Source organism: Pollachius pollachius (assembly GCF_949987615.1).
Source record: "Pollachius pollachius genome assembly, chromosome: 4".
In the NCBI taxonomy this organism is placed as follows: Eukaryota; Metazoa; Chordata; class Actinopteri; order Gadiformes; family Gadidae; genus Pollachius; species Pollachius pollachius.
In genome coordinates, this window is record NC_136937.1 from 4,107,887 (window position 1) to 4,135,074 (window position 27,188).

Consider the following 27,188-nt stretch of genomic DNA (forward strand, 5'->3'; position numbering starts at 1 on the left):
ATGACATGTGTATGATGTCATGCTTGTAAATATGAACGTTGTCATGAAATATTCATTAGACCTTGGGGGAACCAAACTGCTCGTTAATAGACTTCACAGGGCTAGGGTAGGCCGACCCAAACATCTTTCAGGGCTCTCGCTGGAAAGAGGCTTTCTGTTGACCTGCAAATCAGGCCAAGCTCTGCTGTGTTGCGAAGGGGAATTTATAAGAATTCACTGGGAGTTTGATGTTGTTAACACAAGCCTGTTCTTTCAAATTCTTGTTTGTGATTTATATTTTGTGGGTTACACAAAAAAATGTTACAAAAAATGTTACACAAAATGATATTTTGTGTAACAATTTACTTCAAGGCCATCCATTAAGGCTGGTGTCCTAGCCCCACCACATTTCTTGCAGGTGAAAGGTAGACTAAACTGAACTTCCCTCAACAAGCAATCACAAGTCTACTACCAGTGCCCTGATACGAGAGCAGCAGACCCCACAGATAGTACTGCTGAGTGACCTGTTTTTGTCCTCTTTGAAAAGGGGCTATTCTAGTTCGGGCATTACCCCCATCTGTGTGGGAGTGTGTATCAGGGTGTCAGATTCCCACTGTAACTCAATCTCCCAGCACATGAAGGGAAGTGGCCGCCCAACATCCGACCCCCCCTCCTCCCTCCGTCCACAGTCACCAAAGACGCTCTTCAGTTGATGGAAATTTCTATGGCAACCGCTAGTCGGCGACGTCTGGACAGACTCCCCATATATGAACTCTGATCCGCACCTCACTGATGACAAGTGATCAGTATGGCGTGTCCGCCCCCATCTAGAGACACCCGCTTGGATAAATTGCCCCATCGATATCTGTGCAGCCACGGAGCGGGGGAAGCGAGCAGGAAAGAGTATCGCTGACCATTACACCCTCACAGTGGCCCACTTTTCCCGACTCGTCCTCTGAGGGGCGTGGTGCGTCTCTGCCACCAGAGGGCGACAGAGCGCTGTACCGCCCATAGAGAGACAGAGACGGGTCTAGTGCGGAGTTGTTACCCGTCAAGAAAGTTAAAATAGTAACACAAAAGGAAATAATGGGATGCATGATATTCATAAACCAGTAGACCTACAACTTACCTATGGGTTGTGTTCAAAGATTGCGCAAAGGGGTTTGTACAGCCCTATATTAGTTGTACTTTATGTCTTTATTGTATTACTACAATTGATAGCAAAGAAATAAATAATAGATATTGAAAAAAAAAATCAATACCTTAATAATATGATCTAAAACCTATTATACAATGATCTTAATAAGAGGTATTTCTGTGCTGTTTATTACCCTTCTTTAGAGCGTGCTTGTTCTTTATTTGGTCATCCCGGAAGAAACTTAGGTTTCGTTTTCCAATCTCAAGAAAAGGAAACTCATGCCGACTGCTGCCGTGAATAACCGCGACCCACCTTTTCTTTGAAAGAGAGGGTTTTTTTTGCACATACAGAGACGAAGCAAGACAAGTCTATACACGTTAAAAAATAAAATTAAGGGTTAGGAAAGGGTTGGTGATGTAAATTATTTTAGTCTATGCTATTTCTGTTGACATGTGTCAACAACAGTTATGAATGGATTCTTCTCCACGTAATGGACAACACCATATAAGGTTTTATGATTTTGTAGATAAGTTAAAGAATACAACCATGGCCACTTTGCCATTCCGCTAAAGCCAAGACAGACCAAAGGTTTACCTGGGTAAACAAGATCATGTAGGCGTGGCTCATTTCCCGTACTTCCCACGCCCAATATGAGCTGTATGTTTACCTGTGTTTGAGAGATGCTTCATGAACCACCTCCAGAACACAAGCTTGTTTACCTTGTGTCTCCGTTATAATAAACTACGTGTTGAACATTTACCACTCTCTGAGTCATAGAGGAGGCCCGAGACCACCTTACCCCAAAGGATCAAAATAGTTTTTCATCAATAGGGAGCAAGCCAGGAAGACCCTGATCAGGACAACTCAACTCGGTGTATTCTCAGTCAACAGCCGGCACAGGTAAGCAGAGCCTTTTGAAATCTGTTGTAGTGTTGACTGGGTTATACACGGTAAGCCAGTTTTGTTTGTCTGATCCATTCTCTTAAAATAACCTGGCGTGAGGTATAATCAGGGTGTGATTTGTGAAAAAACCAGAGGGGGGGATAATTTTGAGAAACATTTTAAAATGTTTCAAAATGAAGACGGACCCTGTGTATTTTGGTTGTTAATTATTACGATGTAATGGTGAAAATACTTTGGGTGGGGGGGATAATTTTTATCCCCACCGAGGATAAAAATAATTCAGCAGAGGGTAGGACGTGTAAACCAGAGGGGGGGATAATCCCCACCATCCCCACCGGCAAATCGCACCCTGGGTATAATGCATGTTATAGTGTTACTGAGTGATAAAGTCCAGGACGGTTGTTTATAAGAGGGTGTGGTTAGCTCTCGAACTTTCGAGTGACGACTCGATGGTAAACTGGTTTGGTAACTAGTTAGTCCTTACACACCTATGTGATGAAGATACTTCATGTTCTGGGAGATTGAGTAACAGTGGGTTTTTTGTTTGTATTGTTGCATGGTGGGTCACTTCACCCATGCAACATTTATTCCTAATCGTCCTTTCTTCTACGTCATCTTATAAACATTGAGGCCACTTTAAAATTTAAAGTGCCCGGAGTTTGGCCAGGCATTGGAAGAAATTTGTTTAGTCAAATACAACATTGCACTTCCTCTTTTTCTGAAGTGAAAGTGAGATATGGGAACAAGGTCGTTCCTGTAGATGTGTGTGGACGACTGGTTTTGAACAACAATTTAATTGCGATAATGTCCAAAAGTAAATTGATCCGAGTAGTTTAAAAGAAAGTGTTACCAAAGCGAAAGCCCCCTCAGTGACGTGTGTGTGTGTGTGTGCGTGTGTGTGTGTGTGTGTGTGTGTGTGTTCTCGTGCTCTTTCAGTCCGCCGCCCGGTCCGCCGGCCGCATGGAGGAGGACCCCGCCCGGCTGCCCTCCCACCTGCGTGAGTCTCACCTGCGCCACAGACAGACAGACAGACACAGACAGACAGACAGACAGACAGACAACCACACACGCACCTGCGTACTCATCCATACACGCAGGCACACAAGTACACACTGACACACACACATGGGTACTTACACAGACACGTACACACCAGAGATGGAAATTAACTTTTTTGCCCACCAGCCACTCATCTTTTTTACCAGCCACTTTTTATATGCTATATATTTTTTAAATATATGCGGACATTTTAAACAATATAATAGTAACAATAGATAAGAAAAGTGTTTTTCATACACATAATTTTTTCCATCAGAAGTGATTTTTACTGTAAGTAGGTGCTACCAAGGAACTGAGTTGAAAATGTTACACTCTTAGCGCATATGATAATACAATACAAAATGATAATGACAATACACAGGTATCTGCCATGTTAAGTCATGTTTATTTCAAAGGTGTTACGATGACAAGTTTGGGGATAATTCATCTATACAAAATATTTTCAATAAAAAACAATAAAACAACATGCATGGCTACACCATCATAAGTCAATAGGAACATTTGTTTTTTCACTGCACTGGCCTTTTAATTTCTTCAATTCAACCAGATGTATAATGAAATCTGCCCCTATAATGCAACAGATGTATCCTCTCGGTATAGGAAGACTCATACTCTGCCTATGCATTCAAAATTAAACATTTGAAAACAGGCCATGAAGAAACAAGAACAAGAAACAATGACTTAATAAGTGCAAGACACATTGAAAAACGTCAGAATACATTAAATTATATATATATAGGAACTTGTTAGCGTATCTGTTTGTGCACGTTCGCTATGCAGCCCTGCTATTGCGCATTCACAGACTGGCTTTTGTCAAAGGAATACCCGGTCAATGATGGATTTAATTTTTTTCCCTTGGCAATTTTCAAAACGTGAAGGTGACTTTTTGAGGACTCGTGGTCCTTCCCGGCTTCCAATTTTAGGTTTTGTGTCCCACTCACAAAACTATTGGACCTGTGGCCATCCGAAGCATGTTTACGACAGAGAGCACAGAACATTGTCTGGCTCGTCCCGTCAAACACCAGCCAGTCACGGTGTTGCCCACTGTCCGATGTTCGCCATCTCTCATTAAAACAACGCTTCTTTTTGGGGATGACAGGCGTACTATCATCCGCCACCTGTACCTGGCCTACACTCTCCTCAGCTGTTATCTTTCCTCCGGTGAGGAAACGCAACATTGCTTTCTCTTGTAGTTCTTTCTTTACATGTCAATAATTAGCCTAGCATACTATACCGAATGTTGATACCGGCATATTATCTCTATGGTTACCGGTATATTATCCCTGACGTTGACAATGGCAGTTCAGCAAAAGAGGCGTAGAAGAAGAAGGGGGCCGGATGTTGACAGTAATGGTGGTGGAACTGTGCAGCGCCGTATGACGAATGTATTAAATATGCAAATTTGAACGGACCTGACTGGAAAGTATTACCGACACAGTTGCGGGTGAAGTGACACAATTCCACCCGCCAACATACAAATCCACCCGCAAATGGCGTGGCGGGTGTTAATTTCCATCCCTGGTACACATGCACATACACAAACACACATACATGCTGACACATACACGCTGACACACACACATACGTACACGCGGACACGCATACAAACATAACAATGCACACGTACAGTATACACTGACATGGGGGGACGGAGCACACACACCAGCAAGAGGCTGTCAACTTCAGTGCAGTTCACAAACACACACACACGCACACACACATTGAGAGCGCACACTTTGGTTGAATATTAACACAACACAGGCAGTGACCTTTTTAAGATGAGATAAAAGATAAGCTAAGATATACTTTTTTTCATCTCAGCAGAGAAATTTAGATGTTCCAGCAGCCAACATACATACACACAACACAACACATGTATACATACATGTCCCACCTATACAAAATCATGAGCCCACAATACCTAGCCTAGGATAGAAAAAGTGGAATGGATGGTCCAATATACAGGTGTGCAATATACAGGTGCAAAAAAAATGAAAATAAAATTAAAAATACAGTTTGATGTAAACTTAGCACAAAAAGTAAGGAAATTTGTGTTTGGTAGATTATTTCTCTGTGATAACAACACTTTTCGGCAATAAATCTTATACCATTGGAAAGCCTGTTTAGTTCCCTTTTAAATGGTGCCCCATTTGTAAGGAACATGCATTTTTGGGATGAGCGGCAGCGCTGAGTATGTAGGTTGCGCCCATGAAAGATTTGCCCAATATTTTCTGCCATTGCCAAACAGGTAATTTTGCTGTTGCTTTTGACAATTGTTTTGAGCTTCTGGTACCCCCAGGTGATGCCAATCAGGTGCCTTATTGGCACCTGATTGGGCAACTTCAAGATGGTGTTCCGCAAAAACAAGATTTGCAGTCAAGGTTTGCAGGACGATATGGCCGACGGCTCTCTGCCCAGACAATCCGGACAGACTAACAGAAAAACAGACTACACGCAGCCAATCTCCAGTCTCATAGGGCTGCCAGGAGTCCTGCTATGACTGCCCTTCACCGTCAGACCCGTTTGCGCTGGTGTCGGCAACACGTGCACTGGAACCTGAACATATGGAGGAACGTTATGTTCAGTGATGAGTCCAGATTCTGCCTATGGCAGTTGGATCGTAGGGTCAAAGTGTGGAGAAGACGTGGAGAATGCTATGCTTATTGCTGCACCGATAGAATAACATGTTTTGGTGGAGGCAGTGTGATACGGTGGGGTGGCATCTCCCTCACTGGAAAAAACAAGGCTTGTCATCATTGGAGGCAATCTCAATGCAGAGAGATATAGAGATGAGATTCAACAACCAGTGGCAATCCCATATCTCCAAAGCCTGGGACCGAACTCTATCCTCCAAGATGACAACGCTCGCCCCCACAGGGCGGGGTTTATCAGAGACTACCTCCAGAATGTGGGAGTGGAGAGGATGGAATGGCCTGCTAGCAGTCCTGACCTCAACCCCATTGAAAACTTGTGGGATCAGCTTGGGCGTGCTGTTCGTGCCAGAGTGACCAACACAACCACGTTGGCTGACTTGTGACAAATGCTGGTTGAAGAATGGGATGCCACCCACAGCAGTGTGTGACCAGGCTGGTGACCAGCATGAGGAGGACTTGCCAGGCTGTTGTGGCTGTGTATGGTTCTTCCACACACTACTGAGGCTCCTGCTTGTGAAATGAATAAATAGTTTAATTGACAATATGTCTTGTTTCTTCAAACTTCAATCATCCAATACACCAAACGAGTCAATGGCAGAATAAGCTGTTTGGCATTGACAGAGAAGATTTGGCAAATTTTTCATGACCGCAATCCACATACTCAGCTCTGCTGCTCATTCCACAAGTGCATGTTCCTTACAAATGGCGCACCATTTGAAAGGGAACTATACAGCCTTTCCAACGGTATAAGATTTATTGCCAAAAAGCATTGTAACCACAGAGAAATAATCAACCAAACACAAATTTACTTACTTTTTGTGCTAAGTTAAATAACTCCCCTTTTGTCCTTACTAAAAGGGGAGTTCTTTTAAATTGCAATTGCAGTACGTTAAAAAACTATTCTTAAATCTCTCCTTTCTGTAGCTTAGCTGTCGTAGACTCCCACTAAAAACACTCTTTTGTTTACTCGCTAGATTGTGCAAGGGATGCGTGTTATTGTCCATAATACTCAACAATTTCTGTACCATCCTACTCTCCATCACCACCTCCAGGGACACTACAGCAGTCCCCAGCATAGAGCCAGCCCTCCTAATCAGGTCGTTGTTGCTTCCAGTCCAGTTTATTGTTCATGTGCACACCCAAGTATTTATAGCTCTCTACCACCTGCACATTATCCCCAAGGATAGAGACGGTGCTTAGCTCAGGCCTGGCCCTCCTGATCTCCACCATCATTTCCTTGGTCTTTGTTACATTTAAAACAAGGTGGTGTTCCCCACTCCATGCAACAAAGTTATCCACCAGCTGCCTGTTTTCTGTCTCATTGAACCACTGATACACCCAACTACCGCACTATCGTTTGAGAACTTTCGTAAATGACAAGCCTCAGAGTTATACTGGAAGTCTGAGGTGTATAGTGAGAAGAGGAAAGGGGACAGCACAGTCCCCTGCGGCGCTCCCGTGCCACTGACTTCCTGCTCAGCAACAGACCTCCCCAGCCACACAAACTAGGGTCCGTCATTCAGGTAATCCATGATTCATGATATTGTGGTGGTGTCTACCTGCATCGGCTCCAGCTTCTCACGTAACATTACTGGCTGTATGGTGTTAAAAGCACTTGAAAAATCAAGTGCTTTTAAGCACTTGATTTGTACTTGATTAAATATTTTAATCGCTTGACAGCACTAATATCTTCCATTAGTGTGTTCTTGACTTTTAATTTTGCTCGGACCCCGTTAATCACCGCTTGTGGTTATATTTTTATTCCTAATTGCTCTAATGGAAGTCCCTTATGGGGCCCTCAAATGTAGGTGAAGGCATGGGTCGACCCGTAAGCATTTCATGCAGGGTTAGATGAGTCATTCTATTAGCTTGCATGCGATAACTTAGTAGTTCTAGTGGTTGTGCATCTACCCAATTCTATTTAGTGCTTGCACAGATTTTGTTGATTTTTGTTTTGAGCATCCCATTCCATATTCTGAGCTAATTTCACCTTTGCATGACCTCTCTAGTCAAAATTTTGATTACAGGATCGACATTGATTTAATTTATCACTACTTCCCTCCTTAGGCATGGCATCGGCCATGCACATTAAATGATAAGCAAAACTAACACCGCCGTTGGCACAACCAACTTTGATGTCCCTAACCTTAAAGGTCCCATGGCATGAAAATCTCTCTGAGAGTTTTCTAAGATTAATGAGTCCCCCTAGCCTGCCTATGGTCCCCCAGTGGCTTAAACTTGCGTTCGGTGTAAAATGAGCTCTAGGTATCCTGCTCGCCTTTGAAAAAATGGAAGCTCAGGCGCACTGATTCGGAATGTGGCCCCATATGTCGTCATAAGGGGCCAAGCTACCTCCCATTTCTCTGCCTTGCCCGCAAAGAGAATTTGGCCCACCAATGAGACAATGAGCTACGACCGTGCGAGCGCCACGTGTATGTGTGTGTGATTACACACACTGTAACGCAAGTGTTATACACTTCTTTATTATTTGGATATACGTTCTGCTGTTGGTGTTATGGCGCATAACACGTCATTTCTCTGACATCTCTGGTATTTCCACAATGAGACTGTAGTTGGGGTTATCTCAGCCATGGTTGAGAAGGAATTGGGGGAAAGGTACTTTGGCTTTGACTCCCTGAAGTACATGAACCGCGACATGGAGGAGAAAGGGATTGTTGCCCGCGATTGTCTCCCGCCGGAGCACCGCTGCCCGCTGCCAGCTGCCCGCTGCCGCAAGGCACCACTGCCACGAATCACCACCGCTGTGGGGCGGTGGTTCCTCGGCAGCAGGGCTCCGTTGGGAGACAATCGCGGGAAACAATCCCTTTCTCCTCCATGTCCAGTTCAGTCTACTTCAGATTGATGTGGAAATAGAAGAACCAGAGACGTCGGAGAACAGTCGTTTGAGATTCATAATATCGTCTTATGGCACACACAGCTTATGGCCGTGATAATATATATTATATGATATAGAGGTCTATGTATATTATGATATTATTTAGATATAGAGCTCCAGGACTCCCACTGGAGCACCCAGAGTTTTCTAGAATATTTACAGAACACGGCCAAAAAGTATGTGTGCGACTCGGCATTGCAATAATAATAATAATAATCCACTGTAAACAGAGCGCATGGTACCGTGGCTTCAAGCTGCTCAGGGCCACACCCCCACCCTCCTCCTTGACCCACCTCTCTCCTCCTCATTCCTCCGCATTAAAGCTGCAGACACCGAAACGGCGTGTTTGGGGAAAGTTCAATGTGTGACTGGCTCGTAGTGGCTGTAATTTTGCACCACGGCTGAATTTCGGGAACGTCTTCAAATACTGTGTCAGGGGCCCACTAATATCCATGTTAAAGCATCCATAAAGTAGCATGCCATGGGACCTTTAACTATCATTAAATAAAAACAATCTATTGGGAAGGGAAATCAAAGCCAGTATTTCCAAAACCAAAGGTCGATATTAATGGGTTTGCTATCAGCCGCCTTGAAACCATGCTGTTCCCGAGGTTTAACAAATGCCGTGCCTGGGATACAATTCATCCCCACCCATAAGGTGGTATAGATTGCAAAGTGGAGGGATGGAGACAGAGTCTTCAGCCTCAGCTACCTATGCAGCCAAGTGTGTGCGTAATGGGTGCCCATCAGGGTGTTGACTCTGTGTGTGCGTAATGGGTGCCCATCAGGGTGTTGACTCTGTGTGTGCGTAATGGGTGCCCATCAGGGTGTTGACTCTGTGTGTGCGTAATGGGTGCCCATCAGGGTGTTGACTCTGTGTGTGCGTAATGGGTGCCCATCAGGGTGTTGACTCTGTGTGTGCGTGTGAGGAGCCGGATGATGGCGCCAATCAGAAAGTAACTTTCTATCGTAGTTAAAAACATCATATTATCAAATGCTAACATTTTATCAAAGCGTTACAGCAGTAGTAGTGGGATTTGAAAGGTAAACCCACTACTACTAAATGTAAATTGAGAACCTAGCATGTAGGATCCCTTCCCAGCAGATGTAGCGCTAATCCACCTGTTGTCCTTATCCAAAGATATTAAAAAAAAAATCACAATGTTAAAATTTGCATCTTCAATATTAGGCGACTCACTTCTGTTTTAACCATTACTCATAATCACAATTACCTTCATTATTCTATCCAATTGTCTTACATACCTATTTAAATTGGATGACCTAAACTTCTTTTATTCTACCTATTGCTCGTATTTTATTCACTTCAATGTACCTAACACGTCCCTCCGTGTTGTCCTTATCTAGTTTTTCGTTGGTCAACATCACATCGATACATTATTTCCATTTTCTAATCATGACTGTATTGAATTCACACCGTATGAACCCGTGATCACCAACTCTCCCAGAGAAGTGGTGGACAGTAACGAAGTACAAGTAATTTGTTACTGTACTTAAGTAACTTTTTAGAGTATCTGTTCTTTACTTGATTATCAGTATTTTGTGAGACTTTATACTTTTACTCAACTACATTTCGTAGGGGAAAATCTTACTTTTTACTCCACTACATTCCAAAAACCTGTCGTTCCTTTCAACGTACCTTTCCACAACATGCATGCGTCACCATAAACACAGCTAACCATTGCAACGTCGCGGAGCCCAAACAATGTCAATATTTAACCTAGAAGTACTTCTATGCACACCGAACTTGATCGCTGTCAAGGAAAGTGGATTTTTGCCAGATTCACGTCTTTGTTAGCACTCCACAAGTAGTCCAGTAACTTATCAACCCCAGCGTGTACAAAGAGCTTTACAGAAAAAAGAAAGTTGGCAAAACAACCAAACAAAAATAAATGTCTAAGAACAATTGTATCACAGGTCTTTTTTTTACAATTCTAAAAAATAAAAATGCAAGAAATGAAAAGTGTACCAGGCAAAACATAAAAAATAACACAATTTCACTTAAATAAACTTTTTAAAGGCTTTGCAGTACAGGTGAGTCTTAAGGAGGGACTTAAAAGATGTCATTGAATCAGCTAACCTTATTTGCTCAGGAAATACATTCCAAAGCTTTGGGGCTAACACGGAAAAAGACCTGTCCCCTTTAGTAGCAAGCCGGGACTCAGGAATAGTAAGTAAACCTTTGCCTGCAGACCTTAATGTGCGAGTAGGACAATAGGGCACTAGTATTTCTGAGATGTAACTAGGAGAAAGGCCATGGAGAGCTTTAAAAGTTAGCAATATGATTTTAAAATGAATTCTCCAGCAAATTGGGAGCCAGTGAAGGGATGCAAGAATTGGAGTAATGTGTTCACACCTTTTAGTTTTGGTTAGGAGCCAGGCAGCAGAATTCTGTACTATTTGAAGCCTATGTATGGACTTTTGGGTGTGGCAAGTGAAAAGACTGTTGCAATAGTCCAGGCGTGAGGAGATGAAGGAATGTAGGATGGTTTCTGTGTCTGTTGATGATAAAAGGGGTTTAATTTTGGAAATATTCCTTAATTGATAAAAACAAAATTTAACTAGTTTTGTGATGTGTTTTTCAAAATTTAGATTGTTATCAAACTAGATACCAAGATTATTGGCAACAGGTTTGACTCTATCATGTAAGGACCTAAAAATGGCAAAATCTGTTTGTTTGACATGTGCTGTGATCCAATGTTGAGTATCTCAGTTTTATCTGAATTTAGCTGGAGAATTTATTTGACATCCAATTTTTAGCATCATATATCATATAAGTCCAAACCAACATAACGGTTGTGTGCAAGATACATATGAACGTACGCTTACCACTTTTGTAAATGCCGTATATACAGTACATTCGGATTGCATGATAGGAATCGATCGATTCCAATTAGAAATCGAATCGGATCAGAAGTGTCCATGTAAACACGGCTAATGTCCAATAGTTATTAGGGGCGAGGGATTAGATCTGTCACTCAAACCTCTGCGCCAGTCGTAAGGAGATTTGATTCATGATGTTTAGTCGCGCTTGTGTTGACTGAAAGGTTGATGTTCTTTAAGTTCTTGTATGATTATTTCAAGTTGAAGTTCTAAATAAATGTAATATTAATTTCTGCAAGACTGTTTTGAGGGTTGTTTTATTTTAGCTCATGTACCAAACATACATTTTCTGTGGCTGTGTCCCTGCACAAACACACACACACACACACACACACACACACACACACACACACACACACACACACACACACACACACACACACATACACACACACACCATTTAACATTTCTTTACATGTATGTGGCTTTACTAAAACATTTTCAACCTCACTTTGGCACTACAGCACTCACCGCATTTTCTGCAGGAAATGCATTTTCTAGTTTCAAATGATATCAGTATCAGATATCACAAATAGAAAACATTGTATTTAGAGTGTTGTTAGTGTTTTTTTTTAACCTTAAATGATTTGAGTGTATAAAGGTTTCAAGTGTATAAAGGACATAGCTAGACATTGGAACTACATTACACCAAATTACTTTTACTTTTGATACTTAAATACATTTGAAGCCAAGTTCTTTTATACTTTTACTCAAGTTGACGTTTAAAGGGAGTACTTCCACTTTTACTGGAGTAATATTTTACACTAGGTATCTCAACTTTTCTCAAGGATGTGGTCTGAATACTTCGTCCACCAAACGTTAGCTTGAGTATTTTTTTGGTATACTGTCAGAATGCAACACATAGAGGGTTGAAGTGATTCTGTCACTCAAAATACACTTTAAGTTTAATTTTGTGAGCAAACATTACAGTTAAATCACTTTTTATTTTGGAATCCAACTTATCCAAAACAAAAATTTAATTCTGATTCTGATTTAAAATTCTTTAAAATGTCTTTCTTTAATTTATCTTTTACTACGTAGATCACCATTGCCTTGCCACGTGAATTTCCCTGTACAAAATGACAATCATCCATAAACACCCCCTCTCCTCTCCCTCAAAGTTGTGGTTCGACTACACCAACACCGGATGCCAGGAGGGCTGCATTAAGATCCACATCTGTGAGCAATACCTGCGTCGTATCTGCAGCTGCTCGCGGGCCCACGATTTCTACGAGCCGCAGCCGTTCGAGATGCTGCAGAAGAGCCACATCCACAACGACCTCATGGCGGCAATGAAGTCGATGTCCATCAACAAGGAGGTCCTGAGTAGCATCGAGTACAAAGCCAAGCAGGCTGGACAGGCCAATCAGGTCCCTGCTGCTGCTGGTGGTGCTGGTGCTACTAGTGAGTGAATCAGCACATTGGCAGCACGTGGCTCAGGAGGCAGAGTGGGTTGGCTGGTACCCGGGAGGTTGCTAGTTCAATTCCCCGGCTACTCCTAGTTGAGTGGCGAGTTGTCTCCGACCAAGATACCTCACCCTTGCTGCTCCCGACGAGCTGACTGTTGCATTGCGTGGCTAACACTGCCGTCCGTGTGCATGATTGGGTGAAAGTTCGGCAATATCGTTAAGCACTTGTTATAAAAGCGTTGTATAAATGCAGTCCATTTACATTGATATATCTGTGTTTCAAAACAATGACTAAATATTACTTGAAATGCAACACGGTGTCATAAATGTTATGTATTATGACGTAGTAAAAATTGTTGTGTGCAACACGATGTCTGGAGAACTGGAGAACATCTTTAAAACCCATTTTAAACCTTACATGGAAGTGCTCGTCCATCGATCTGAAAACAATTGTTCATTATTTGTTTTGTCTTTCAGATAAAACCGAGATTTGCTTGTTCTTCCTTGAAGGCAACTGTATCCACCCCGTAGGTGAGTTCAAACGAATAGATCATATTTTAGAACCAATCGCATAGAGGACAGCTTTCAAACCTGATGCCACCAGGGCACCAGAGATGACCCGATGTGTTAGCCGCATGAATCACCAATAAATAATCAATTGTTCCTCCATCTTCTTCAGAAAAGTGTTTTGGAGCCCATTACAGGCTGCCTTACAGCTGGGAAGTTCTGAGGGGCCATCAGTGGACGCTGCTGGATAGCTCAGAGAAGATAGAAGAGGATTACTGTAACCCCAAAAAAACATACAGGTATGCGACACACGAAAGCGTATAGGATTGAAGGTGCTGATAGGATGAGGAGACCCTAGTCGTTACAAGCAGACCTGCCACTGCTCGTACACCTCTAGTCAAAACCCTTTGGGTTTAAATTAGCCTACTCTGTATAATAACAGTTTGAAACCCTTTTTGTTTGAATTAGCCTAGTCGGTTTAATACTAGTTTGAAACCCTATTTATTTAAATGAGCATATTCCGTTTAATACCAGTTTGAATCCTCTTTTGTTTAAATTAGCCTACTCGGTTTAACATCAGTTTAAAACACTTTTGGTTTAAATTTGCCTAGCCCATTTTATCCCAGTTTGAAACCCTGTTTGTTTAATTGAGCCTACTCCGTTTAATTCCAATTTAAAACCCTTTTTGTTGAAATAAGTGTACTCTGTTTATTCCCAGTTTAAAACCCTTTTTGTTTAAATGAGCCTAGTCCGTTTTAATCCAAGTTTGAAACCCCTTTGTTTGAATTGGCCTACTCCGTTTTATCCGAGTTTGAAACCCTTTTTGTTTAAATTACTGTACGCCATTTATACCACTTTAAAACCCTTTTTGTTAAAATGAGCCTACTCTGTTTTATCCCACTTTTAAACCCTTTTAGTTGAAATGAGCCTACTCTGTTTAATCCAAGTTTGAAACCGATTTAGTTAAAATAAGCCTACTCCGTTTAATCCCAGTTTGAAAACCTCAGTTTACTCCGGTTGATTTCTAGTGTCCCCTTAATCCTGTCTGTTTTTCATAATTTAATTGGTTGAGCAAATGTTGTGTTGTGTTTCTATGCTGCACTTGTGATCTCTAAACTCACATACTGAGGGTCAACGGTGTGTGATGTTTCCTGCAGCACGGTGGATGTAGAAGCGGTGTGGTTTGACACCATGATGCGTGGATTCCAGAAGGTCAGGCGTCTCTCCTCCATCTCCTCAGTCCTCCAGCCCACCTTCCTACTCACCACCGAGTGGCTCTGGTACTGGGAGGACGAGAATGGGAACTGGAACCAGTACGATTCACCGGTGAGTTCAGCAACATTGCAAAGTGGTGCCAGCCTGAATCTACTCACATCCGCAATCGCAATAATCCAGCCGATAGTTAGTTTGTGGTTTGTAAATGTTAAGTTTAGAATACCTGCAAGGGGAAGCAGGGTAGATAATTGGCGGGAGAGTAAAAATATGCCATAATTTGTGCTTGTTAAATATTTATTCGAATAACTTATTCAAATAGACAAATGAACAGAAATTCTTAACCAACAACAGCATTACTTAACCCATGTGGTTAAAAACATTATGTGTGTGTTTGTGTGTGTGTGTGGGTTCGTTTGCCTTCTTGCTCTCTCCAGCCCAACGGCAGCACAGAGCTGGAGCAGAAGTTCCAGAACAACCCCCAGGAGGTGGTGGAGTTCACCGCAGGGTCCCAGGCCTACACACTCAGCCTCCAGGGTGAGCCACCGTTACTACCCCCCACCGCCCGACCCACCCATCGTTGTACACCCCATGAGCTGGTATTCTCATACGACGGGGGACGGATGGTGATGTTGCTACGGAGTTTCAACCCCTGGGCAGAAAAGGTTGCTGGTTCAAACCCCAAGTTCATTACATTAACATTTAGGGCATTTAGCAGACGCTTTCATCCAAAGAGAGTAAGCAACATACAATCACACACACTCGTCAGGAGAGGTTAGGGTGAGGTGTCTTGCTAATGGACACCTCGACACTCAGGTAGGAGGAGCCAGGGATCGAACTAGCAACCTTCTGGTAACAAGTCAACCCTTTATCAATGATCTGTTATGTGAACTCTCTGTGAGTCACTTCAGACAGTCTGCTGGATGACTCAATTGAAACGTAGCATCATTAGATTTGTATTCCTTTGCATTTTGCAGACATGATCCAGACCAATAAGACATACGGCACCAAGAGGAGGGTGAGGCGACGGCCTCGCTTCCTGTCCTCCGCCGACGTGCAGGTCATCAGGACAAGGTGAGTTCTACCTGGAGGACGGACTGCCTCTCTGTTTGCTTGTAGAGAAGCCAAACGTCTTGGTCCCGCTACACCAGTGGTTCTCAAACTTTTTCTACTAGTGTACCCCCCCTAAGATTATTTTTTAACTAAATACTCCCTTCACAAAACATTTTGGGCAGAAAAAAAATGAAATGGAACATGAATAATATATGGGCGTTCTATTTGGCAATGTAAAGTTGAACATTGAAAGGGTCACGTTTCCACCACTTGTCCATTTTCTAGAGCTGGTGCTACTGGTGGTGCTGGTACTAGTGCTTGTGTTGGTGCTACTGGAGGTGGTGAAAGGAGAAGCCCGCCTCGAGGTAAAGCAGAACGTTTATTTGATATTTTTACGTCTGTTGTCACCGTATGTTTTTTTTCAGCACATTGGCAGCACGTGGCTCAGGAGGTAGAGTGGGTTGGCTGGTATCCGGGAGGTTGCTAGTTCAATTCCCCGGCTACTCCTGGCTGAGTGGCGAGGTGTCTCTGAGCAAGACACCTCACCCTTACTGCTCCCGACGAGCTTGCTGTTGCCTTACGTGGCTGACACCCCGGGCGAGACCCCCTCCGAGGGGGGTCCCACCCGTATGGGCAGGTGCTCCCCAAAGAAGTTTGGGGAAATCGTTGCTCCAAGTCTATTTTTAGCAATGTGATTGTCACATTAACTATCTGTAGTTTCCGTAGGCTTTTCAACTATTATTGGTCTGTTGAATTTTGGATGATGGTGGGCGGCGATTCTAGCTGAATTTAACGTCTCATGCATTGTTGAGGCAGGGCAGCTCAGCCAACGCGTTCCTCCGTATGTTCATCACATAACCCTGCAGGCTTCACTAAGGATTCCAGTCCGTGGATCCCCTTGTCCGTTCCATTTGGGAGACGCAGAGGTGAACTGTCCCCCATCCCCCCCTCCCCTTTTCCCCTTCTCACACAGCTTCTGTGCACGGCACCTTCTCAGCAAGCAGGGGCGCCTGCAGCCGGAGATGGCGCCAATATGCCAATTACCCACACAGTGATATGATTGATAACAGAAAAACGCTGGCGGCGCAGATTATTATTATTTTTTAAGTGCTCGTTCCGCCCCCCATGTGTCATGAAATGGCACTTGTACATTGCACTTATTCAAGGTACTTAATTGTGTAGCATCTACAGTAGCTGCTATCGCTGCTTTACACGGGGAATGGGTTAGCCTAGCGATTGTAATACTTGCACTTGGTTCTATGAACATCTTTACTGTACTGACAGCGATATATTGTTTCACTTCTTATGACAAATGTACTTATTGTAACAAATGCACTTATTGTAAGTCGCTTTGGATAAAAGCGTCTGCTAAATGCCCTAAATATAAATGTAAATGTAATGAAATAATGCCGCCCCGGGCGGCTGCTCGCTTCGCCCGTGCCTTAAACCGCCACTGGTGCTCATCAATTGATCTGAAAACAGTTGTTCACTGCGGTTTGTTTTGTCTTTCAGATAAAGTCGAGATTTGCTTGTTTTTCCTCGAAGGCAACTGTATCCACCCCATAGGTGAGTTCAAACCACCCGTGGCGCTACCATTGGCCCACCCATTTTAGGTCCGAGCCCGCCCATTTTGACCCAGGCCTATAGTGAGTAGTGAGTGATTTTCATTCTAGCTGTTCATCCAATAAGCAGCCTGAGGAAAGCTTTGAGTAAAAGCTTCTCAGCCAATCAGCGGCTTCTACCCCACGTGTGGACTGCCTGCCCGCAGCCTGCAAGTGATCCAATGAAATGAACGACGTTGGGGCGCAAGCTTTTCAAGCAAGCTCAATGAGACAGACGCAGGCGGTAGCTAGCAATTAGCTTATATGAAACGCAAAGGAAAGCAGCTTGTTTTCATTTAAATACGGCAAGAAGCGCTGCGAGGAGCAGGAGGAGGAAACTCCTGCCATTTTAAGTAATGCGGTTACAAGTGACGAGTTTCCATCCTGATTGGCATCTCCCCATTAAGTCCTCCCGTAGCCACCCCCTCACACCTGGAAGGCAAGTAGGCTAACAGTTAGGCTAACATTAACGTTAGTGTCTGGCTGTCTGTATGCACATTTTCTGGAGAGAAGAATAATATTGGCAGTTGGCAGAGGTAACTTATGATAGTATTTTATGTGTTATAGGAGGAGACAGGGTTCAGCAGAAGACCAGTTCTGAAGAAGACCTGTCACAACCTCCGCTAGACCTGTCGTCAATAGATGAGACTGCAAGCCAGCCCAAATTCTATACATTCCCAGCCACACACATATCGGGGAAAGATAGGAGTTTTTCTGACAGGTGGTACTCAAAATTCCCGTGGCTGGAATACAGCATCTCAAGAGATGCTGTTTTTTGTAAGTCTTGTCGTCATTTCCCTGAAGCAGCTAATGAGGCTAGATTCATTAATATGGACTTCAAAGACTGGAAACATTTTTGTGAGGGTTGTGGCAAACATGAAGTCAGCAGGGCACATGCTGCAGCGCTGGGGAAAATGGCAACAGCCAGGACGGGAAATATTATTAACCAACTGAACAACGATGCCAGCGACAAGACCTTCATTGAAAGGCATAGACAGCACATCATGATGGTAATAGATCTCCTCCTGTTCTGTGCAAAACAAGAAATCCCATTGTTTAATGCATCGGGAAAACCCAGATGCATTAAACAAGGGTAACTTTTTGGAACTACTTGACCTGGTTTCCAAATATGACCCAGAAATAAAATGGCGACTAGATGAATTATCCAAGAATGGTAAACTACTGCACCACGCTATACAAAATGAGATACTGGAAATCGCAGCATCACTCCTTGTCAAAAAAATAAAGGCAGATTTGCATGATGAGCTAGATAGATATTATGCGATTTTAGCAGATGAGTGCAAAGACTTGTCAAAAAGAGAGCTAGTGGCAGTATGCGTCTGATACCTGCACAATGGCACATTGAAAGAACGGGCTGTGGGATTTGTGGAAACGGACAACATGACTGCAGAGGCAATATCAGCTAAGATTTTGGAAGTGCTGGAGCCATTGCAGCTGGACCCGGGGCTGTGCGTCGGATTTGGGTTTGACGGCGCATCAGTCATGTCGGGGAACAGAGGAGGGGTACATGTGATACTGAAGAAGACATTTCCCCACGCTATATATGTGCATTGTAACTCACATAAACTTAACCTTGTCCTGTGCACAGCAGCTAAAGTTTCTCCTGGCATTTCAAAGTTTTTTGATATTATAAACAGCTTGCATAACTTTATGACTGGGGCGCACAGACATGCCAAATTTCTGGAAATTCAAAAGCAGATGCGACCAGGGCAAAAAACACTGGAGCTGGAGAGATCCTGTGATGTGAGGTGGAGCTCATGGTCAAATGCTGTCAGTAAGGTGTTGACGCTCCTGGGACCTATTTTGGAGACCCTCGCCACATTCAAAGTTCTGGCCAAACAAAACTTGAAGCTGACTCCCTACTGCACCAAACGCCAACGAAAAAGTTTTTTGTTTCTGCTTGTCACATTCAACCAGTTATTTGAAGTCAGCGACTACGCCACTAAGGGCTTGCAATCTTCCACACTATCAGTTACAGATTGTATTGATCTGATTGAAGGGCTCAAGGACAGCTACACACAATTCAGCAATGAAAGTGGTGCATTTGATAGAGTAATGGCAGTGACAGAGGAGTTGATGAATAAACATGAGATTGTGCGCTGGCATAACAGTGGATCACTTAAGAGGTAGTTGCCGGCCAGGTTAGACAATTTGCACGTTGATTCTACTCTGGGCAAATCATCACCTGTACAGCAAAACTCAGACCTACAGAAATTATGGAATGACATCCTGGACAAGCAGATGATCATTTCAAACCCGACACATACGGCTTTATAAGAGCCGCCGCTGCCTGCTTGCCACGGTCAGACCCCTTTTGGTGACAAGGCTCTAATCAAGCCCGCCTGCGCGCACTTTATCATTCCGGTGGAAGACGCAGAGCACACTGTGTTTGTGCAGCAGCTTAAAAGAAAGGCAAAGGCCAACAAGACCATGAACGAGAAATAAGAAACACTCGGTAGAAGTGCTCGACGCATGCCCCCGTGATATTTTCCCCAACATGAACAGTCTCCTGCGGGCCCTCCTCACATTGCCCATGACGACATGTACTGTGGAAAGACTCTTTTCAGCTGTCAATTGGATAAAAACAGGCACCAGGGCAACAATGTTGACAGATAGACTGAACTCTTTGTCCGTCCTTTCATTTTAAAGAGAATTGACTGATTCACTGGAATATCAAGAAATTTGTGCTGTGTTCAGCACGAAACCCCGCCGTCTCCTGCTGTAATAAGCCCCAAGTCCCACAAGCAAGTTTGAATTTAATTGTGTGCATGTGTGATTATTTATCAGCTATCTCGGGTTGTACATATATTTAGATATGTTTAATTACATACATTTAATTATTCTTAAGAAATAAGCTACAGGAGAAATAATCTTTGATCGTTATCCTGCTGTTTGTGTTTAGCAGCTGTGCCAGATTCAATGCTGCTGTTGTTTCATGTCCATACAGTTCTTCTTTCATTCTGAATTTATAAGAAACGGTTAAATAATTTTGGACAGTTCCCTGCCCGCCGTGCTGGGTAAATAAATGGAGAGAGAAACAGACCCTCCAAAGATATAATTTGTTCAAAAGAGATAAATGAGGTTGGGTGTGTGTCTTTGTCCGCTTCAGCACTGAGCTGAGGACAGCAACACAAGAGCTGCACAGGTAGGCTACTGAGTCGCTGTCCTCAGTGCCGCAGAAAAGCGCTGAGACGGAGATGAAGGGGAACCCGTTTTTTTTTTGGTCTTATTTTAGCTGGCCCATCCAGTTTTCTGGAGGCCCACCCACAATCAAAATCCTGGCTACTGAATTGTATTTCAGAACCAATCGTATAGCAGACAGCGTTCAAACCTGATGCCACCAGAGCACCGGAGATGAACTGTTGCGTTAGCCTCATAAATCACTGATGCATAATCAATTTTTCCTTCTCCGTCTTCTTCAGAAAAGTGTTTCCAAGCTCATTACGGGCTGCCTTACAGATGGGAAGTTCTGGAGGGCTATCAGTGGATGCTGCTGGACAGCTCAGAGAAGATAGAAGAGGATTACTGTAACCCCAAAAAAACATACAGGTATGCAACATACAACAGCGTATAGCAGGGGTCAGCAACCTTTTCAACATGCAGTGCCAGTTTGAAATTTTCTCATTAATGAGTGTGCCTTAAGCAACAATATATTAAATACTAAGCTGAATTAAGACACAGCGACCAAAAACATTTCCAGAAGACCTGGAATTGTATAATGTTTTTTTGGTGTTATATTTGCAACATGGGATTACAAATTATAATTACATATGTCCCATCTTAAAACACCACTTTCAGAAACTCATTCAAAAACATATTTGCAATGGGAGAAATGTAAAGAGAATATATGAGAATGTTGGAACCATCCACATCATATCTTTAAGCCATGTAAAGCTTTGCAAAACCATGTGCAGGCGATGCATACAGGCCACTTGCAACAATATTTTAAATATTTTGTTCTATATTACTCACAACATAGGTTTAGGCTACATACTATTAATTGATCCCATTTCAGAACACTGCTTTCAGTAACTCATTTAAACATATTTCCACTGGGAGGAAATGCCCAAAACAGATTAAAGTGCAAAGAAAATCGGTAGTATTGATTATGCTGCCGCATTGTGCGGTGAAATTTTTTGATAATATTTTTTTTTCGCAAGTGTGCCAATGATTAAGCCTGCCACGTGCCAGTGGTGGCACGCATGCCTAGGGTTGACGACCCCTGGAGTATAGGATTGAAGGTACTAATAGGATGAGAAGGCTGTAGTCGTTACAAGGAGACCTGCCACTGCTCTTACCTCTCTAGTCAAAACGCTTTGGTTTAAATTAGCCTACTCTTTTTAATCCCGGTTTGAAAGCCTTTTATTTAAATTGAGCCTACTCTGGTAAATCCCAGTTTGAAACCCTTTTTGTTGAAATGAGCCTGCTCGGTTAATACCAGTTTGAAACCCTTTTTCATTTGAAATAGCCTACTCCGTTTTATCCCCGTTTGAAACCCTTTTTGTTTAAATTAATCTACTCCATTAATACCAGTTTGAAACCCTTTTGGTTTGAATTAGCCTACTCTGTTTAATCCCAGTTTCGAAACCATTTTAGTTTAAATAAACCTACTCCGTTTAATCCCAGTTTGAAACCTCAGTATGCGCCTGTTGATTTCTAGTGTCCCCTAAGTCTTCTTTTCTTTATTGAATTGATTGAAAGAATGTTGTGTTGTGTTTTTATGCTGCACTTGTGATCTCTAAACCCACATACTGAGGGTCAACGGTGTGTGATGTTTCCTGCAGCACGGTGGATGTAGAAGCGGTGTGCTTTGACACCATGACGCGTGGACTCCAGAAGGCCAGGCGTCTCTCCTCCGCCTCCTCGGTCCTCCAGCCCACCTTCCTACTCACCGCCGAGTGGCTCTGGTACTGGGAGGACGAGAATGGGAACTGGAACCAGTACGATTCACCGGTGAGTTCAGCACCATCACAAAGCGCCAGCCTGTATCGGCTCACATCCGCAAATGCAATAATCCAGCCGATAGTTTGTGGTTTGTCAACGTTAAATTTAGAGTACCTGCTAGGGGGGGCAGGGTAGATAATAATTGATTAATAATTGATTGATAATTAATACTGTGTGTGTGTTTGTGTGTGTGTGTGCGTGTGCGGGCGGGCGTGTGTTCGTTTGCCTCGCCTGCTCGCTCCAGCCCAACAGCAGCACAGAGCTGGAGCAGAAGTTCCAGAACAACCCCCAGGAGGTGGTGGAGTTCACCGCAGGGTCCCAGGCCTACACACTCAGCCTCCAGGGTGAGCCACCGTTACTACCCTCCACCCCCCGACCCACCCATCGTTGTACACCCCATGAGCTGGTATTCTCATACGACGGGGGACGGATGGTGACGTTGCTACGCAGTTTCAACCCCTGTGCAGAAAAGGTTGCTGGTTCAAACCCAAAGCTCATTACATTTACATTTAAGGCATTTAGCAGATGCTTTCACCAGTAAGCGACATACAACCACACACACTCGTCAGGTGATGTTAGGGTGAGGTGTCTTGCTCATGGGCACCTCGAAACTAAGCTAGGAGGAGCCAGGGATCATACTAGCAACCTTCCGGTAACAAGTCAACCCTTTATCAATGATCTGTTATGTGAACTCTCTGTGAGTCGCTTCAGACAGCGTCTGCTGGATGACTCAATTGAAACGTGGCATCATTAGATTTGTATTCCTTTGCATTTTGCAGACATGATCCAGACCAATAAGACATACGGCACCAAGAGGAGGGTGAGGCGACGGCCTCGCTTCCTGTCCTCCGCCGACGTGCAGGTCATCAGGACAAGGTGTGTTCTACCTGGAGGACGGACTGCCTCTCTGTTTGCTTTTAGAGAAGCCAAACGTCTTGGTCCCGCTACATCAGTGGTTCTCAAACTTTTTCTACTAGTGTTCCCCCTCTAAGATACTTTTTCAGCTGAGTACCCCCTTCGCTGGCACAAAACATTTTGGGCAGAAAAAAAATGAAATGGAACATGAATAATATATGTGTGTTCTATTTTGCAGTGTAAACATGAACAAACATGTAAACATGTTCAAAGGGACACGTTTCGACCACTTGTCCATTTTCTCGATTATCTATTGTCTACGTTTCAGTATTTAAAGTTGCTCTGGGTGAAAAAAAAAAAGACAGTTAACTGTAAGATTTTCTGAGTACCCCCTGCAGTACCGCTAGGGTTAAGGGTACCCCCACTTGAGAACCACTGCACTAGACAATATAAAAAAACAGTACAGACGATTGTACAACCTCAGAAAGCGCCACTGAGTGCACCAGTAAGGCGACTTTGTATCGCCAGATCTGCCGTCACACCTCTGACCTAACATTGACCCTCATATTTCAGTGAGACACAGCCCACTTTTACATCGGGCACTTTGGACCGCTGCCCATAGAATAGACACAGAACGGGTCCTTTCTATTACGCTCCAGGTGAAGTTATTGTTATTTCTTTGTTTCAGTAGGGGGCCTCCAATTGGTCCACCAAATGTCCAAGCTTTTCCCAGAAACTGGGACAAGTCCCAGGTTCCTGAGATTGGACACAAGGTAATGATAATCCTTATTATAGGGTTAAATAGAAGGGTTACATGCAACAACATTAACTACATTTCCTTTTTCAGGTCGAGATCATAAATTCCATATGCTTTTAGAAATGTTATATTCATTATTAGAGAGATGATGTTAACCTGATTTTTATCCAGTGTTGATGGTGATGACATCCTGGTGATAAATAAAGTTAGGATGTATTGAAAAAGATGAGTTTCATGACATGAACCTTTGGGTTGTTTTAACTGTTCTCAAAGGTAAATTAAGAGCTCTCTCCTTTGTCTCTGGTAGAAAGTACTGCTGCAAGATTCGTCAAAAGAATACAAGGAGGTGGAGACGCTGTTTCGTCAGACGATGACCGACTTTGACATCGTGAAGATCGAGAGGATTCAGAACAAGAGTCTCTGGGACCACTTTCAGTTGTACGTGGCTCGGTTGGAAAAGCCGTAGAATGGCCGACACGAGGGACTCAAAACGATAATTCTTCTTATGATCAACTGTCATTTAATAAATAAATGAAAAATTACAGTATTTTAAAACTTTGCGTTATCAGTTTGATAACACTTTTACAACGTTATCTTACGTTATAACATTATCTTATCGTTATGACGTTATCGTTATTTTTTTGTAACGTTTTATAATGTTATAAAAAAAGTAAGTTTTTATAACGATAACGCTTTTACAATTTCTTTGAAATCGTGTTTTATAAAAGGCAAAGGGAACAAATGAAGACGAGGAACGGCGGGCATTCTGTGGCCGAGAGGAAGCTGTTCCACGGCACAGACTCCAAGTTCATCGACCCCATCTGCTGCTCGAACTTTGACTGGAGGATCTGCGGAACCCACGGGACCGTCTACGGCAAGGGTGAGCTAACCGCTACGACATGGCTTCAGGACTTAAAGGTGCAGTGTTTACTATTAGGGGCATGTAGCAGAACAGATTTGGCAGAGATTGTATATTCATAAGTGTGTTTTAATTATTGCATAGCCCATAAAAAATCGTCGTTGTTCATTCTTACAATGAACCCATGCCGTTGAGGCGACCATGCTTCTTCAGTAGCCTAGGACGGAAAAACTGCTCCAGAATTTGGAATTTAGGCTTTAGAGTTTAAAATGTTAAATAATCGCTGTCATTCTTACACTATCAAACTATGAGCTAAAGCTGGTCAATACCTACTGCCACATCACAAGCCAGTACAGGCTGCCTTTCCTGTCCTATGGCTTTTGAAAGGGAAAGGTGAGACAGGGAAGATATCCGGTTTGTTGCAATCTGCAACCTCACCTCTAGATGCCACTAAATCCTACAGACTGGCACTTTAACAACTGACATGTGTTGGAACGGCTTGGATAAACAAAGGTTGCACAATCAAAGTTTAGATGTGCCGATATACTCGAAAGAAATGGGTCAAACTTTTTTGAATAAGATGTATTGTTTTTTGGTATTTTCTGCATGTAATCGATTGAATGATGGTTTGTGTTTCAAAGCACAATCAAATGAATTATCTGGAGATAAAGCAACACTTTATCTTTTCTCTCTTATCTTGTCACTCTTCCTCCTCCTCTCCTCTTTCTTCTCCTCTATCTCCACCTCTGTCTCCTCTCCTCTTCTCTCCCCTTCTCTCCTCTCCTCTGTCTCCCCCTCTCCCCTCCTCTCCTCGTCTCTCTCCCCATCCCCAGGCAGTTACTTCGCCCGGGACGCCAGCTACTCCCACAACTACACCGGGTACACCTCGACGGTCCGCTCCATGTTCGTGTCCCGGGTGTTGGTGGGCCACCACACCCGGGGCGCGGCCGACTACGTGCGCCCGCCCTCCAAGGACGGCGGGGACACCCTCTTCTACGACAGCTGCGCCGACGACATCCGCTCACCCTCCATCTTTGTCATCTTTGACCGGCCTCAGATCTACCCGGAGTTCCTGCTCACGTACAAGGAGAGGGCTGCGGTCATGGACGACTCGTTGTCCAGGTTACTGGCCGCCATCACCGCCGCCCGGGTGGTGATGCCCACGCCTGTGGTGAAACCAACGCCTGTGGTGAAACCCACGCCTGTGGTGAAACCCACGCCTGTGGTGATACCCACGCCTGTGGTGAAACCAACACCTGTGGTGAAACCCACGCCTGTGGTGATACCCACGCCTGTGGTGAAACCAACACCTGTGGTGAAACCCACGCCTGTGGTGATACCCAGGCCTGTGGTGAAACCCACGCCTGTGCCCAGACCCACGTCCGCACAGCAGTTCCCCGGCGCTTTCCCGTACTTGAAGGCCGTCCCTCTGCCACAGCCCTACCGTCCCCTCACAACAGCCCTACCCACCCCCCCCACCCCGCCTGCGAGCCACCGTCCCCCGCCATCGACCTCCCGCCCTCAGATCCACCAGGGGTTCCAGGGCATGTCCAAGAGAATGCGAGAGAAGGCGTCGGCCGTGGACGGCTGGCACAGTTTCCCGGGTGCCCCGCCGGTGGCGAAGCGCAAGCGCCTGTGACCAGAGCCACGCCCGCACGGCGGTTCCCTGGCGCTTTCACGTACTTGAAGGCCATTCCTCCAACAAAGCCCTACCACCGCGCCCCCCCCCCCTCGCCTTCCAGATTCAGCCCCCTGCCCCCGACCTACCCTAGCCTGAAGCCGAAGCCAAAGGACTCGTGTGTGTTAGAGTTAGCGTGGGGCAGGGCAGGGAGGCGGGGCTAACACGGTGGTGCCTGGTAGGGCGTTGGATTGGATTGGGGCTTTTGGAAATGGGGTGGTTCTGTAGAAGGGCTTTGGGGTCTGGTCGCTCTCATCTTGAAAGCCTGAGGTATAATAATAAGAATATGTATTGATTCAAATTATTATTATTATTATTCCAATTATGCAAAATACAAAAAGAAAATGTTTTTGCGGGAGCCAATCACCAAGCTGGCTTTTCCCCTTGGTGCACTATTGGCTGGTTTAACACAATGACGACAGGTAAGCGACGGCAAGCAGCCAATCGCGTACAGAGTCAGTTGAGCTAGGCCCGTTGATCACGCCTCTTGTGCTGAAGAAAATGACGGCAGCTTATAACCCGTTAAGAAAATTGAAATGGTAACACAAAAGGATATAATGGGTTGTATGACATTCAGAAACCAATAGACCAACAACTTACCTCTGAGTTGTGTTGGCAACTGTGTTTGCTGTGTTTGTGTATAGCCCTTAGTTGTATTACTACTTTTTATCTCTACAACAATAAATAAATTATAATGGATGAATCAATAACAATTCATGATGCCGTTTATTACCCTTGTTTACAACACGCGTGTACCCTCAG

General features: G+C 44.0%; 1 protein-coding gene across 1 annotated transcript; it reads left to right on the forward strand.

The window, feature by feature from the left end:
* On the forward strand, positions 1 to 27,139 carry LOC307075127 (uncharacterized protein; the record flags this gene model as incomplete). The annotated part of the gene is made up of 19 exons (XM_079735631.1): positions 1 to 9; positions 1,935 to 2,017; positions 2,957 to 3,017; positions 12,652 to 12,934; positions 13,417 to 13,470; positions 13,619 to 13,745; positions 14,604 to 14,772; positions 15,096 to 15,195; positions 15,636 to 15,732; positions 15,997 to 16,076; positions 17,224 to 17,277; positions 20,756 to 20,882; positions 22,118 to 22,286; positions 22,522 to 22,621; positions 23,057 to 23,153; positions 23,821 to 23,905; positions 24,197 to 24,327; positions 24,618 to 24,769; positions 25,582 to 27,139. The coding sequence occupies 19 exons, from the start codon at positions 1 to 3 to the stop codon at positions 26,385 to 26,387; spliced, it is 2,784 nt and encodes a 927-aa protein (XP_079591757.1). The 3' UTR covers positions 26,388 to 27,139.
* Positions 27,140 to 27,188: the final 49 nt, after the last annotated feature.